This window comes from Canis lupus, chromosome 14, assembly GCF_003254725.2.
Source record: "Canis lupus dingo isolate Sandy chromosome 14, ASM325472v2, whole genome shotgun sequence".
In the NCBI taxonomy this organism is placed as follows: Eukaryota; Metazoa; Chordata; class Mammalia; order Carnivora; family Canidae; genus Canis; species Canis lupus.
In genome coordinates this window covers 46,328,522-46,345,282 of record NC_064256.1, presented here as the reverse complement: position 1 = coordinate 46,345,282, position 16,761 = coordinate 46,328,522, and the positions used below count along the sequence as shown (strand labels likewise).

Sequence of the window (16,761 nt, the reverse complement as noted above, 5' to 3'; positions counted from 1 at the left end):
TCAGTATGGCCCTTGGATGCTTTGAAGGTGAAAGTCACCAAAGTCTGATTTACTCTTGTCTAGGACGCAACTTGTTGCATATCGTGGCACTAAAACTACAGTCAGAGAATCTGTTGCTCACCGATGTTCAAAGCACAGGATCAAAAAACAAGTGTGGGCTTTCCTTCCTTACTGCTCCGTTTCTCCTTGCACTAGGCACTGTCCCGGGGGATGTGGGCTTTCCACACCTCTGATAGTTCCTAGTAAAAAACTCACAGCAATAATCCCTACAAGAAACGGACAATATTTCAAGCCCTACTATAGAACTAATTAGAAGGGCTTTTCCCTTAGGAAAGGGGGGAAATAAAAAAAAAATCATCCACTCTGCAGCCTCTTAGTTGACATAAATGCTATTCAAGATTCACACGTTTTCAGCAGCAGCAGCAGCAGGACAAAAAGACCAGTATTCATAAGAAACTACAGTTATAGGTCCTTGCACAGTATGAAAAACCTCCTTGCTTTAGCTCATCAGGTTTTTTTTTCCCTTTTACTCTTTTAGGTAGAGAAAATAAACCGTACCCATTCACGGTATTGGCAACGATAGTTTAACGGAGTCTCTTAAATTCTTGTCTCATTATTTAAAGTCTTTTCAGACTGGAAAGCAGGAGACTTACCTTAAAGGAGTAGTAGAAGGAGCCCCACTCCTCCCTTTCCACCACTTGGGTGAAAGTCACCACTTCGGTGCAGAGGACTGGGGAAGCCTCCAGGGTCTGCGTGGCCCCGCTGGGGTGGCTGGAGTCGGGGCTGGCCTCTGCGAGGTGGGCTGGCATGGCCCAGGCGGCTGCAGTTCTGCACCTGCTCTGCCTCCCAAGGCGTCTGGCTGGAGCTCGGCTGAGCAGAGAGGCCCCAGTCCTTCCAGGGCCCACCTCCCTGAAGAGCTCCGCCTGGCACCTGCGACCATCCACGTGCTGCTCTCTCTCCTCAGCAGTTATGATCCAGTAGCCGGCACAGCCTCTTCCTTTCTGCTGTCCCTTCCAGGGCCCGGCCTCCCTTCAGAGCTGGTGGGAGTACCCCCTCCTCCCCCAGTGATCCACGTGGCTCCCTAACTTCCAGATGGACCCCCCACTTCTGCTCCAGCTTCAACAATACTGGAACTTGGACTCAACAGCAGACTGATTAATTCAGATCATGTTGGCTCTTCGGATATCAAGTCATAATTATGCATCTGCTTCGGCTGAGCTGGCCCTCTGACTTACAATACTCACCTAGCCATGTCCTTAGTAACCTGCGTGTTATTTCAGTAAACGTGGGGGGAAATTGCACATTTGTATTTCACACCGTGGTTTACTCTAGATTTTTGCAGGGCACTTCTCAGAAAAACCTGGGGTCTGTTTGTCAATATGCTTTGGCACCTGGTGACATGACTGGGAGTGCTGCCTGGTAAATGCTCGTATCACTTTGATGTTCTTTCGTTGGATATCCAAGCAACTCTGTGAGGTAGGTAGGGGATGTATCTTTATGTTCTCATTTTAGCCTAGAAAAGGCTGGCTCTCAGAGGTGCAATGACTTGCCCAAGATCTCACAACTTGTTGAAGGAAATGAGATAACTCATCTCTTCCGAAATTTCTAGACGGTGGTGCCTTGACTCTAAAGTACATGGATTTGCATCACATCTGAAATGCCTATTGAGGCATGAAGTTAACATGAGTAAGGGTAGCCGGCCAGGTGTAAAGCAACAGAACTCAGCTGCCTGTATTGCAACCAAGCATAACCACCTGATTACTTACATGGGAAATGCTCCACATAGGTGCAGCATTGGTTCATGACACCTGGAATAAGAGGTAGCAGGTTAGTGATGAGCATAAAAAATCAAAGCCCTGATGAAAGTAAGTGGGAAAGCTTCTGCATAATCTGGACAGCCCAGAAGAATATATAGACTGCTGTGGACAAGAAGATATTAAGTGTACACAAAAGGGGCAGCAGATGTCACTGGCCTGACCTCCTGAACTCAAGAAGGTCCTAAAATCTTCTGCCTAACTGTCAATCTTACCTTTAAGAAACTAACAAGATGCCGAAACAAAAAAAGAAACATTTGAGGAAGATGCCTATGTAGCAGACTCGGAAAGTGCCAGAAAGGCTGCCTGAGTGGCTGGGTCTATTAAGCTTAAGCATCTGCCATCAGCTCCGGTCATGATCCCGGGGTCCTGGGATTGAGCCCTGTGTGAGGCTCCCTGCTTGGCAGCAATCCTGCTTCTCTCTCCCTCTCCCTCTGTCTCTCCCTACTACACCTGTTTTTTTTTTTTTCTCTCTTTCTCTCTCATTAATAAATAAAATCTTAAAAAAAAAAAAGTGCCTCTGCCTCATTATAATGTTAAAATCCCCCTTGGAATACTTATCCCAAGTCCTAACAGAAGAAGCCTGCTTTTTCTTTTTCAGGGAAACATGACTTTGGAAATCATTCTCCATGATCTCCTTGTTTGTACAAATAAAGTTGACTTTGAGAGACAATGCCACCTGGTGTTATCTCTGCCTACAGTGACCAAGGAGTGGATCCACTTTGGTCCAGTAACAAGGGGCAGCAAATAGGAGGAAGCTGTCCAGAAAACTGGATAAGCCATGGGGTCCAAGGGCAAGGAGTCAAAACAGGACAACCGATGGCAAAGTGAGCAAAGAAAATTCTGACTGGCAAATTAACATGAAGGGACACCCAACCATATTAAAAATTAAGGAAAAGCAACCAAAAACAATAAGACAAAATTTTTATCTATTGGCATAGGGAAAACTAGGGTTTGACTACCCCAAGTATTGACAAGGATGAGAGGAAGTGGGTGTATTTTCTCACTTCTACAAGAGTTAGCAGACATGGTCACTTTGAAGAGCGATTTGACAGTATCCAGTAAAGTTAAAATTACATAGCCTGTGATGCATCATTCCATTTCTTTATGCTGGTAATTTTCCATCTCTATCTGGGTTACTTTTATGCATTTAATTTAGGGAAGTTCATTGCACAGCACACGTAAAATGTATGTACTTTTCTGTAAGTATGTTTTACTTCAATAAATATTTATAAAACGAAATCTGTGAAAAACTTCTGGGAAAGGGCAGAAGCTGGTTAAGTCATGGTGTAGTGAGGGTGGACAGAGAGAAAAGAGTAGATGCCATACGGACAGGGCATAGGTGGAAAGAGAACTTCCTGGTCATGTTGTTTTCTCTTCACTCATGGTCCAGATGGATCATTTTCTTGATCTGTGGCTACCCAAGAGAAACATTTATGTGTGAATATAAGGAGACGCTGAAAAGATGCCTTTGTGATATTGTTTAGAAACAAATCAAAAGAAACCTCAAATTCAAAGTGACAACATTAATGAAAAACTCCAAACTGGAAACTATCCACAGGCTCATCAGGTAAATGAATTAGACCAGATAAATAAATTTCCATGTAGTCACACAATGAGATATTATAAATTAATGAGAATGAATAATTTATAGCAAATATAACATATTATACATGAAACTCACAAACATCAAACAAAATAATACTTTTTCATTTATATTAAGTATAACTATATATATGTGTAATGGAATAATACTATATCACATTTGAAAGGAATGGTTGTAGACAAGATGACAAGCTAATATGATATGATGGCTAGCCTTATGTGTCATCTTGACTGGAGAGTGAGACGCCTAGATATTCGGCCAAACATTATTCTCAGTGTGTCTGTGAAGATGTTTCTGGATGAAACATCTTTGAATCTGTAGGCTGAGTAAATCTGATTGCCCTCCTTAACGTGAATGATCTTTACCCAATCATTTGAAGGCCTGAATAGAACAAAAAGGCTGATTCTCCCATAAATAAGTAGGAACTTCTGACTGCTTTGAGTTGGAACATTGGTTTTTATAGGCCTTTGGGATTGAACTAAAACATTACCTCTTATTGACCCTCAAGCCTCCTGGTTTTTAGACTGAAACTACACATCAGCTCCCTGGTTCCCTAGCATGCTGACTACAGATCTTGGGACTTCTCACGTGGCTTCTAGGTTCTCACTTGAATTCATCTCTAGAGATTCCACAAAATGAGAGAGGCATTGGTGGATCACAGGGCTTAGTGAAGCCATGAGACACCTGCTAGGAAAGCTTTAATGATAAAGATAGGAAATACCTTGTGTTGGTAAGGATGTGTAGGATGAAGAACTATCATACACTACTATGGCAATGCAAATTAGCACAAGCACTTTGGAAAACTTCTTGGCAGCATTATCTAAAGCTGATCATATGCATATTCTATGACCTAGCAGATTTTCTACTAAAAAAAATACCCAACACAAATGAGTACTCATGTTAATAAAAAAATGTAAAGAGGAATAGAGAAACTCTGTTTGTAATTGCCCCTAACTTGAAACTACCTAGGCATTCATCAAGAGAAAAGTGGACAAACTGTAGTGTTTTCATACCATGGAAAACATATACCGATGAGAATGGGTGATCTGCTACTATAGGTGACAAAACACATAAATCTCACAGTCATTATTTTGAGTTATAGGGAGGTTAGACACAAATTAATACATACTGTTTGATTTCATTTACATAAATTAAAAGCTAAGAAACCTTTTGTGGGAAGTGACTGGAATAAGCTAGGAAGGAGCCCCTGGGATGCCAGTAATATTCTGTTTCTTGGTCAGGGTGATAATTACATGAGGATATTCAAATTATTAAAATCTTTGAGCTATATACACTTACAATCTCTGTACTTTTCTGTTAGGAATTTCTGGGCATGAGTCAGAGACTGGTTGAGTCAAAATGTGATGAAGGCTGGAGGTGGGAGGGGAAATCTGAAACAGGCAAGGGCCAGGCGCCATGAGCAGGGATAAGCTGAAAGGAAGCTTTCTAGTTATGCCTTCTTTTCCCTGCACACATTGCCCAAGTGGAATATTGGTTGGCCCATGGTTAGAACAGAGCAGAAAATGGCAGCAGCAATTCCAGAGTCTGATCCGGGGCGATAGGAGTAGGTCACATGCATGAAGATAAATAGTCTAGTCTTTGAGTCTTTCCTCTTGCCACATATGGATTAGGCTGAGATCAAGGTGCTGGCAGGATTGGGGTTTCATCAGAAGCTCAACTGGGCCAGGATGCACTTCTAAGCTCTCCCATGCTGTTGGCAGATTTCATTCCTTTATGATTGTAGAACTCACGGCACCTTGTTCCTTCAAAGCCAGTAAAGGGAGAAAGGATTCTAGTAACATGAGTTTAACACTCTTATGTAATCACATTCATGTAATTGCATACAGGCCATTCCCTTTGTCTCATTCCACTCAAGAAGAGGGCATTATGCATAGGTATAAATTCCAGGAGTCAGGTATCATGGTGGCCATTTAAAGTCTATTTTCTTCATACCACTCCATGGATTAAATGTTTACAAGTGAGGAAGGTAGCTTTTGAGACAGAGGAAGGTAGAGAAGAGCTAAAAGTTTTAAGGTGTACCAGCTGGAAAAATGGATATAAAAATAGTTGGAAAAAAGTACTAAAGATATACTTTGAATTGCATGAAAAAGAATTAGTGAGAGAGCAGACAATAAGAAACTCTCAGAAGGCTTTAAAAGTAACATAAGGAAAAGAATGAGAGAAAATAGCTAAGAAATATAAGCAAAGAAAGTACATGTGTGAGCATCTCTATAATGAGTCTCAGAGGGAGATTAAAAATAAGTGGAAGGTATTGGACAACAAAATTTACAAAACATTTTCATTTACAATTCTTTGGAATTCTTTAAATTTAGGAATTTAATATTCTTAGGAATATATTTAACAGAAGATGTGAAATACTTCTATAAAACATTGCTGAGAGAAATTAACGAAGACATTGAAAAACGGAAAGCTCTCCCAGTTCAGGGATTGGAAGACTCAGTGTGGTTAGGATGTCAATTTCCCCCAAATTGATCAATAGATTCAGTGAAACTCCAGTCACAATCAAGTCAAGTTTATTTGGTGGAAGTGGACAAACTGATACAAAAATATAGGAATGCACTGAACCTAGACTATCCAAAGTACTCTTAAAATTGAAGAATGTTAAAGGTCCAGGATTTAATTAAAACTACAGAAATCAGGACAATGTTGTAATTAAATAAAGACTGATGAATAAGGGTACATGGGTGGCTCAGTTGGTTATGCATCTGACTGTGGATTTCGACTCAGGTCATGAGATGAAACCCCATGTCAGGCTCTACGCTCAGCACAGTTTCTCTCCCTTTGCCCCTCCCTCTTCTCCTTCTTTCAAATAAATAAATAAAATCTTAAAAAAAGAAAAGAAAGACTGATGAATAGCGCAACAAGACAAAACATTTTATATTTATGGAAATAGACTCCCATTTATATGGGTACCTGGTTTTTGACAGAGACACCAGAACTATCCAATGAGTGAAAAGTGTTTTCAATAAATGGCTCCCAAAACTGGATATCCACATGGAAAAGAAAACAGACCTTGGCCTTTATCTCACATCTTGCCCCCAAGTTAATTTGGGATGGATCAAGGCTTCTATAAGCTCTGAGAAGAAAACATTTGGAGAATATTTTCACAACTGACAGTGTCACTATTTTAGTTTTATTAATTAGTTGTTAGCCCATAATAACAACAATCACAAACCCAGCAAGTAGTTGTGGTACAGTAGAGAAACTTTGCTTTGACTATCTAACAGCGCTGAGGGGCTGATTCAAGGCAGTGCCCGCCCAGTTTCCCATATAGTGGCCCTATCCTGTTTTGAGAGCTCCAGTCTCTGCTAAGTATATCATTAGTGGCAGCCTAGCAATCTCCATCTTGCCACCACCCCAATATAAACTTTAATAAATGTTTTACTGACAGATGACAAACAGTGGGCCTCAAAGCTCTATGTTCCCTATTGAAACTGGGAGCCCTCTCAAAGAAAGCCCCATATTTTATATGTTCACTGCTCACCAGAGTCGAGGTTTTCAGTCCTGGCTACACATTGGACTAACCTAGGGTGCTTTATAAGACACTAATGTGTGGATGCCAAGGTTCTGATTAGATTGTTTTAAGGTGCAGCCTAGGCATTGGGAGGGTTAAAGTGTCCCCCAGGTGATTCTAATGTGCCTCCAGGGATGAGAAACCCTGTTTTAGGAGGACCGCAAATCTCTAACACCCAACTCCAAGCCAGAAGTTTTTGTTGCCTGCCGGTGGCATTCATCCTGGGGCTCTTGTCTTAATGATCTGACCCTGCCAGGTCTTCAGCCCTGAGAGGTGCTTCTTGTGCCCCTGGGACCCACAGTGAGCTAGACCTCATTTCTAGTGTCTACTTTCTCATGACCGAGTTTGAGCCACTGGGCACCTGTAGCTCCAGAGAGGGGAGGGAAGTTTCCCCATATCTTTCTCTTTGGATCTCCTGAAGTTTTATTCTCTTTCAGAGCACCAAGAAGTCATAGTTAACCTACCTCCCTTTTGGAGACACTCAGACATGGAATTTGGGTCACAATTCTGAGACTTGCCTTCTTTAAAAAATATATAACTAGAGCCTGAAAGAAGAATTTCCAGGTATGGAAATGGGTAATAAAACTCCAACTCCATCCCTTAGATATTTTTCTGCCTTTTGAAGGGTGCTTTAATAATTCATTCGGCCTTTCTGACCTTTGCGGGGTGGGCCTCCGTTTAGTTCCTGTACCCAAGAATGCAACAGGTCCTGGGGTGAGACTCTCAGTAAATGGCACCAAGGCTTGGAGATACGAAAAGAGAAGTTTGCACAAACTGCTAAGAAACTACTTTAAAAGGTATTTACTCATCTAGTTTCTGAGGCAGGCTATGGGGCTTTGGAAAAGAAGCGGTGTCTGAGAGTTTCACCTCTTATTTTTCTGGTCCCCCCATGTCCCTGGTACATGCCTAGTTTGCCTCTCCAGGCTCTACTATCCCGTCCGGTATGTCAGTCAAGTATTCAGTTTGGAGGATGGCATCTCACATGCACTCTCAGCCTCTTCCCTTTCTAGTTGAAGGTCACCTTTCCCAGGTAATTTGTTCCCTTCTTCATCTTTTCTATGAAAATTTTCTGCTCAGAATCAGTCTCACATCAGCCACAAACTCCTTGGAGCCATCGGGTAGGGGCATTTGTTTTTTAAGCCTTAACCTTCATAATATGAAAAGCATTGCTCCTGTGCCAGGGGTTTCATCTTCAGTGAACAGAATGATGGAGAGGCTTGGAAGGGAGACGCTCAAGGTTCCATGAATTCCCGCCAGCTTCCTGCCCCATACATTTATCATGGGGACCCTAGCTACAATATTTATGTCCTTAAACAAATATATTGTTTTCCTGTAATGCTTGAAGAGTTCATGAGTTTTGAAATAGAAATTACAGGCAAGATATTTAAGGTTAGTTCTTGTATATGCACTTTTGATGGTCATTGGGGTCCATCTCCGTGGGGATGCCGTTCTGCTTCCTTCCAGTCTGGAAGTCTGAAGGTTTCTCTTTAGTCCTATGTAAAGCTCCCAGGTATTTCCTGACCTTCCCAGAACTCATTCATTATTTGACATTTTCATGTATTAACGGTAACCTCGGGAGTCAGGGTGACCTGGGTTCAAAGTTGGCTCTGCTACCTCCTTTCTGTGAGCACATGGACACCTTGAAGCTTCTCTTTTGTCATGTTAACAGGGATGACAATCATGCCTCCATCACTGGAAAATTAAATGAAATAACACTGATCCACTAATGCTAATTGTCTTCCTTCTTTCCTTCTTCATTATGACTCCTTTATGTGTGTAAATTTTCCTGGGCTCTTTGTTTAGTCTCCAAATTCCTAAAGGGCAGAGCTTCCCCTTTTCTTTTTGTATCCTATGACCACACTGAATCTTACCTGATCCTGTGGTAAAACAGAGAAATTAACTATTTCTTTATGTTCCAGAAACAAATTACTGCAAGTAACCATTGTTTCACATATGGCTCCGCTCAGACTCATGGATGCTGCTTTGCGGGTCATGGCCAACTATTACAAGCCCTTGACTAGAATGGGCCAGGCTGGTCCCTCAGGAAAACTTTTTCCTCTTTGCTATCAGACCACACCACTCCGTTCACCCCTCTTCTCCACGCCTGCCTCTTTCCAGCCTCATAAACATCTTACTGTCATAACCCTTGCTCATCTCCTGGTAAGAACATTCTCCCGATGATAATGGTCCTCTTCCCCTGTTGCAGTGGGGTCCTTCCCCTCTGGAACAATCCTTTCAAATTAAGAATTTTCTTACTCAAGTCCAAACTGTTCAAAAGTCCATGCTGTGTTGAATCAAAAATGTTATTATTGGTCAGAAAAACAACCTCTTGAATTGATAAACGAAGAATACATTATGTCAGGTGCTATGGGGACGTTCATGGTTTGGTTGGAGAGAACAGACCATAGAATGCTCCAGGTTAAATCACAAGAGTAAAATAATACAAAAGCAGTAGGTGACACAGGCAGAGTGTGATTAATCTCCGAGTGAGTAGTAAGGAGAATTAATCTTCCAAGTTCAGATCATAGTTTTGAGGTTTAAATTTGAGTTTTGGTGCTTTTATTACTTTGGATGAAGCACACAACTTTTCTTTTTCCACCCAGTGTGGAAAATGGTGACTAAGTATGGGTTTAGGACAAAGGAAATTAACTTCCTAGAGTGGGATTTTTATCCTCTGATACTAGAAGGTGCTACAGCCTGCAGAGACTAAAGTTCTCAGGGTTGAGATGATAATAGACCTGCCACCTCCCGTGCCCCATGACTTCTCTCTCAAAGGAATGAGCTGACAGTCTAAGCTTGCTCTTGATACAATGCCACGCACAGTATCTAAGTGAGATACATCACTGCCACACTTGGACGTTGATTCTCTAAATGCCTCTTTTAGAATCTGTGTAAACGTGGATTGGTTAGAGGAGTTTTAATCATAGAGGTAGGAGGCATGAAAGAATACGGAGGAGGGAAGATGGGGAATCCACCTAATCGCTGTGCTGGGAGCTTGACATATGTCACAACATTTAATTCCCAGAATATTACTTTCAAATGGGTGCAAGCTTCCCCATTTTAAAGGTGCAGAGAGCACTTGGTAAAGGAGAGCTTTTCAAGTAGAGACACAGAATGGGAAACAATCACTGATTCTCTACATTGGTTCATTTTCCATAGTCCCTTCATTTTTGCTGTGCATTCTGAGGGGGTGGTGAGGGCTCCGCATCATTTATATGAAATGATAGTATCCTCTGAGGGGAAACGGCTTTGAAAGCAGAGAGAAATCATTGGGATCCTAGAGAAAAGATAACTGCAGCATTACATCTGGTAATTACTTCCTCTAATAGGTGCAAGAGGTCGCACGTGTTCTACTGACTACGAGATATTATCCCTATAGAAATGGAATGCAATGGTCTACTTTAAAGAGGACACAGAGGAAACGGGATTTAGCAGTCCAGGCTTTTAGGGTTGTATTTTTCTAATTATGACAACAAAACTTGCCTACTCTAAATACTAACCTTAAATGCAAAGATACAAATTATATCAACTCCTAATGTATTCCTCAGTTCCCCAGTGAGATCATATTACACATTCTGCTTTTCATTCTGCTTTTTAATTTCACATATTGTAGGCTTTTATTTCAATAAATATAATAGCTATTTTTACTATCTCTCTGTAATGCTAATATGTGATGTTCCCATGATTTTATTCATTCCTCACATTAACTGAGATTTCAGTTGTGTCTGATTTTTCAGAAACTGTGCACTGAGCAATCATCTTTGAGTACTTTTCTCCTAATTTCCCCAGAAGATTTTCTTGTGCTATACTTGTTACTGCTTCTTTGATCTATTTCTTCTTCTGTCGTAATTTTGGTGTTCTTTATCTGAACCCTTGGACTGAATGCCTTACATTTATTTTCATTCTTTCATGTTTAAGGCAATGACTTTCCCTCTGCATTTGCTATTAGCTATGTCATGTGGATGCTGGTGCTTATTATTCTTATTTTCATTATTTCTTTTAATACATTTAACATGCATTTTGATTTGTTTGGACCAAAGAATTACTGTGAGTGACTTCTAAATGTTGATATTTTTGTTCAATCTAATGTAATTTCTTATTTTTATTTATTTGTTGAAATATGTTTTGGAGATAAAATCTATATTTTGAAATATTTAAAAATATTCGTATAATTGATTATTGAAAAACAAGTCCATGAAATTTTATTTATGAGACTATTAAATATACATACACACAAACACATTCATATGCATATGTGTCAGGGCACCCTCACTAATTCTACTGTATTCTCTAGAACCTTCATTTTCTTACCTAACAGTTTTATCTACTTGAATTTTCAAAGACTCAGAAAAATGTGCTTATATCTCTCATTCTAACTGCAATTCTGTAAGTTCTGTAAGTGTCTCTTTGTATTTCCTATAGCTTTTCCTCTATACATTCTGGTGTATTATTGTCACAGAGAAATTTATGACACGTACTCATGTTGGATTATATCAAGCAGCAAAAGAGATTCTCACAAATTTATGACATGCACTCATGTTGGATTATATCAAGCAGCAAAAGAGATTCTCTGTCACATTTAATATTCTTTTTTCCATATTGGATTTTGGTTTTATACTGATTTTATGATCTTGTATGAGTTCAGAATTGTTTTTGGGTGTAGGAAACAGAGATCTGAAGAGTAGTGGAAGCAGGATGGCCTTTTGTTTGTTTTGTTTGTTTGTTTTCCCTCTCAAGTAACTAGAGTCAATAGGAAGTGGCAGGCCACGGCTGGAGAAGTGGTTTCAGGGTGTCATCAGTGACGGAGGCCCCTTGTAGATTCCTGCTATAGCATCCTTGGTGAATTGCTTCTATCCTTAAGGTCAGCCTATGGTTGGAAATGGACACTCCAGTATTATCTTGTTGACATTCCAGCCAGTGGAAGGGAGGAAGTGGGGAAAACAAAAGGGAGCTCAGCTCTTTTTAAAGGAGCTCTGGAAAAAGCTTTGATTCTCTGGCCTCTCCTGTTTGCAAGGGAAACTGGGAATATTGTCATGCCACATAAACTGTGAATCCTTTAAGCCAGTCAGTTAAGCGTGAATATTGGGTTGGCAGATAGCTGGCCCTGACACATCTGCCATTTTTCTTTTCCACTAGTATCTTTTGCATATTTTTTCTCATCCTTTTTTCCTTGTATTTTTTAGTCTTTGGCTTTAGGTCTTACTGTAAATAGGTTTATTTATTTATAGGTTTTATTTATTTATTTTTTGTTCACTGTTAGAGTGTTTTTCCTTTAATGAGACAGTGGTTTCAATCATTTGTATTCATTGTTGAACATGTGTGTTTGTTCTCTTAATATACTTCCTGACTCTTACCTCTGCTCTGTCCTTCCCTATTATTTTCAGTATTTTCTTTAGTTTTTATGTTATCTTCACATTTTTTCTTCATCTTTTAACGGTTTTCTTTAGTTGTTTTTCTTCTATAATGTAAAAGACATACAAGTTCTTTGCTCTGCTAATATCTACTTTTTATATCTTCAAGTATTTTATTTATTTATTTTTTAATTTTTTTTATCTTCAAGTAATTTAATTAAAGCTCAGTTCATTAATTTATCAACTCTGGAAATAAGACATCATTTATTGAGTTCCCTCTGTGAAAAATAGGAAAAGGACTCACATATATTCCCTTTCCCTCTCTTCTACCCACTTCCTCATAAAATTTTTAACTGATATGCACTGGAGTTTTTGATGCAGTAGAGGAGTTAAATATGGTGATAGTTTTTCAAGAAATAGAACATGCACATTTCATTCACACACAATATTTTCTGGATCAATTTATACATAATTTGATTTTTAAAATGGATTCGTTGTCGACTGCCAGTCCTTCTGTATCTTACTTTGGTATCTGTGAAGTCTACATTTTGATTTATCCTTCAATTAGCTGAAGAATGTCTTTAAGCAATTGCTTGACTGTTTGCTGCCCGCCTCTTTGTGTATATCTAAGAGCAGCTTTTCATTGTTTTCCTACTTTAATTTTACCTTGGCTGTATATAAATTGTTTTTATTTCATCAAATGTTGTAGAGAATAAATCTAAGACTTTATTTACTTACTAAATTAAGTAATTAATTTTTGCTTTTTAAGTGTTTGCTTCTTCCAAATGCACGTAGACTTGTTAATTTATCTTTGACATGCAGGATTTCTTAGAATGACTTTTCACTAGTTTTGACTTGATGTGATAAACACTTAAGCTCTACATAGTTGGTGTAATGAAACGGTTAAGAGGAAAGACTTTGGAGACTTATTTGGCTATAAGTTTCTGTTCTGCCACTTACCAGCTTTGGTTCTGCCACTTAGAAGTTTTGGTTTCAAAGTAGGTTCATCGTGTAATTTCCTGTCCACATTCTGACACTTTTGAGAAGACGTGGTGCCTAAGGTAATTTACATTCACTTATTGATGTATCATACAAGTGAGTCAGCATTGTCCAAGGCAAACTGAGGCTATATAGTCATCTTCTTCTAAGAATCATCTGTAAAATGGGCATAATTAGAGTGTATGCTTTCCAGGGTCTTGATGACCGAACAAGTTGCTGTGTGCGAAGTCCTCAGTACAGCTGCAGGGACATTGTTATCTGATATTCTTGTTAATGATAGTGCCATTTATATTTAAAATCCCCCTCAGCTAAGAGAAAATGTAGATAATAGCTTTTAACTTAGTTTTGTGCTGTTCTCTCCTGCACCCATCAGAACACTATTACCTTTTCTTTGGTCCTCATTTTATGTCATCCATATCTATTTATCATCTATTTTCTGATCACATTAATCTCTTTCTCCTTTTCTTCTGCATTGACTTTAATGCTTTCAATCCCATTCTGATCATCACTGAATGACTTTTGGATCTTCATTGTTTTTTGCTCTTTCTAACAACATTTACAATTATGTAATGGCATTATTATTTCCTTGAATTATTTTTTTAGCACTACCATCTTCCTTTGAATTTAAGTTTCTTTTTTTAAACTATCCTTTAATTTCTTTTATATCCAGTTAGGCTCAGTTTCTCTATCTGTAAAAGGGGATATAGTATCAACTTTATAGGGTTAGTTGATGATAAAATGATATAAAGCACTTAGAATAACATCTGGCATAGTAGTAAACAATGTATTTAATTAATGTTATTTTTGTAGATTTCATGCGTTTTTGAAAAAAATTCCTGCAGCTTTTTTCTTCTATTCCTTAAAGTAATTTTTTCAAAGTAGTAATCTTTATTTTTGCCTATTTATTTTTTCAGAACTTTATTTTTATTTATTTCTTTATTTTGAAAGAGAGAGAATGGGAGTGGGGAAGGGCAGAAGGAGAGGGAGAGAGAGAATCTTAATCAGGTTCCACAGTCAGCATGGAGCCCTACATGGGGCTCAATCTCATGACCTGAGCCAAAATCAAGCATTAGTTATTTAACCACCTAAGCCACCCTGGTGCCCCCTTTTCTTCAGAGCTTTGATGCTAATTATACATTATGTCTTTCTAAACTGTTTTATTGTTTACCATAAACTTCACCTATTTGAAGTATATAATTAAATTGACTTTATAATTTATGGATTCATGGAAACATTATCACAGTCTTGATTACTGTAGGTTTATAGAAAGTTTTAAAGTCAGGTGGTGTTATTCCACCAATTTGTTCTCCTTCAACACTGTGTTGGGTATTCTGGATCATTTACCTTTCCATATAAACTTTAGAATTGGTTTGTCAATATCCATAAAATGACTTCCTGGATTTTGATTGGGTTTGTGTCGAATCTATAGATCAAGTTGGGAAGAATGGACATTGAGACAATATTGAGTTCCTATCCATGAAAATGGGATATGTCTCCATTTATTTAATGCTTCTTTGATTTAATTCATCAGAGTTTTGTAGTTTTCTTCATATATATCTTTTACAGATTTTATTAGATTTATATCCAAGTATTAATGGGGGGACTAGTGTAAATGGTATTATGTTTTAATTTAAAATTTCACTTGACATTTCTGGCACAGGAAAGGAATTGTTTATTCTGCTTGCCAATATGGTAAAGAAGGGATAGGAATATTGATAGAAATTTCTGGAGTTTGTTTTTCTGCACATTTTCTTACATTTTTAACTATTTAATTTGATACCAAGTTAAAGAGCACCCTAATAAAAGGATGGCCCTGAAAGGTACAGATTTCTTTTTTAATTCAAGATGAAACAGCCTCATTTGTGAGAATCTGAGTTAGAGACAGGTTTTCAAATTTTGATAGACTATCAACCACCTAGGGAGACTTATGAATAACCTGTGCCTATGATCCACTTCTAGACCTTTTGTAATAGTCTGGGGTACAGCAAAGGGTTTTGTTTTTAAGTTCTCTGGGTAATTCTAATGTGTAGTCAAAGTTGAGAAACACTGAGTTAAAAAAAAAAAAAAAGCAATTGCTCCTGAGGGTCTTCTGTGTGTTGAGGATAGATAACTCTACTCCTACACAGTTAGTTGGCAATTAGATTGGTGCTTATTTCTCCTGTGGTATGAAGTGTGCATGACCACATAACCTCAGACTGCTAAGTGTGTGTGGGTGTGGGGTGTTCACTCAAGTCAGAGGGAGAAGGCACTGCAATTAAGCAAGTGTCTTCTCAGAAACTGTCTGAGACATTCTGATAAGGGTACTTACTTTTCCTTCAGTTAAACCTCTCTTCAAAATTTTCCTACACGCAGTGAGTAGATGGACAGGAAATAATGCCATTTTATCTACATTACCCTCTTTTCCCTCCTTACTTACCATAGCACCATATTGGTGGTTCTTAAATATTAATGTGTTTCAGAGTCACCTGGAGAGTTAACAAAGAGAAGGAGAGCCTGGGTGGCTCAGTTGGTTGAGCATCTGACTGTTGATTTGGGCTCAGGTTATCCTAGGCTCTCCTGCAGCAGACTCCATGCTCAATGGGAAGCCTGCTTCTCTTGTTTTCTCTCTCCTACCACCCTTCCTCTCATGCTCACTCTCTCTAAAATACGTTAATTAGTTAAATAAAAAGAATAGAGAGGCTTAGGCACAGTAAGTAGGTAAAGGCCTGGGCCTCTCTATTTCACCAAGTTTCTCAGGTGATTCTGATACATATCAAAGTTCAAGAGTCACTGAACTGAGGCATTTTCTTGGGAATTTTAATTACTAACAGTCTTAGAGAGGAGATTTATGTGATGTTTTTTGATGCACATGCTGCTATGGTTATATTTAGTAGAAATTTCTTGAGTTGTTATCTTTCTACTTGATTTTTGTCTGGAATGCATTATACATATAAACACCAAGCACAATCAAAAGCATAATAATATGGCACAACACTTCATGAATACCTGAGACTTTAATCACATAATTTGTTCTTGCCTGAAAGTCTAGCGATGTTATGATTAACATATTGTTGTGTAACAAATCGCTGCCTCCAGATTCAGTGCCTACTTTGTGAATGAGGAATTTGGGCAGGATGTAGCATGAATGGTTTGTCACTACGTTGTGATATCTGAGGTCTCCACAGGAAGACTTGAAAACTTTGGGTAACTTAAATGGCATCAGGCTGTATAATATTTTAGAGACCTTTACACTCACATATTTGGCACTTGAGGTGGGATGACTCTAATGCTGAGCTCAGCTGGGAATGTTGACCAGAATGCCTATACGTAGTCTGTCCATGTGGCTTGGGCTTCCTCAAAGCATAACAACCCCAGGATAATTGAACATCTTATATGGCTCAGGGATCCAAAAGTGGAATATTCCTGTAATAAAGGCAAAACTAGGTAGCCTTCTCTGACCTAACCTTTGAAATACAT

General features: G+C 38.9%; 1 protein-coding gene and 1 long non-coding RNA gene across 3 annotated transcripts in view; one reads left to right on the top strand and one right to left on the bottom strand.

Moving 5' to 3' along the window:
• Positions 1–916, bottom strand: part of NPSR1 (neuropeptide S receptor 1) — a 151,765-nt gene extending 150,849 nt beyond the window's left edge. The window contains exon 1 of one of the 2 annotated variants that reach the window (XM_025464607.3): positions 654–916. In XM_025464607.3, coding sequence (XP_025320392.1) covers positions 654–809 — 156 coding nt within the window. In that variant the 5' untranslated portion in view covers positions 810–916. The remainder of the gene's footprint in view (positions 1–653) is intronic. The other variant, XM_035698367.2, reaches the window with a different exon arrangement.
• The window catches only part of LOC125752488 (uncharacterized), a 33,380-nt gene extending 30,706 nt beyond the window's left edge, over positions 1–2,674 (top strand). Inside the window, exon 3 of the long non-coding RNA XR_007402102.1 lies at positions 539–2,674. This is a non-coding gene — a long non-coding RNA (uncharacterized LOC125752488). The remainder of the gene's footprint in view (positions 1–538) is intronic.
• The last annotated feature ends 14,087 nt before the right edge of the window (positions 2,675–16,761 follow it).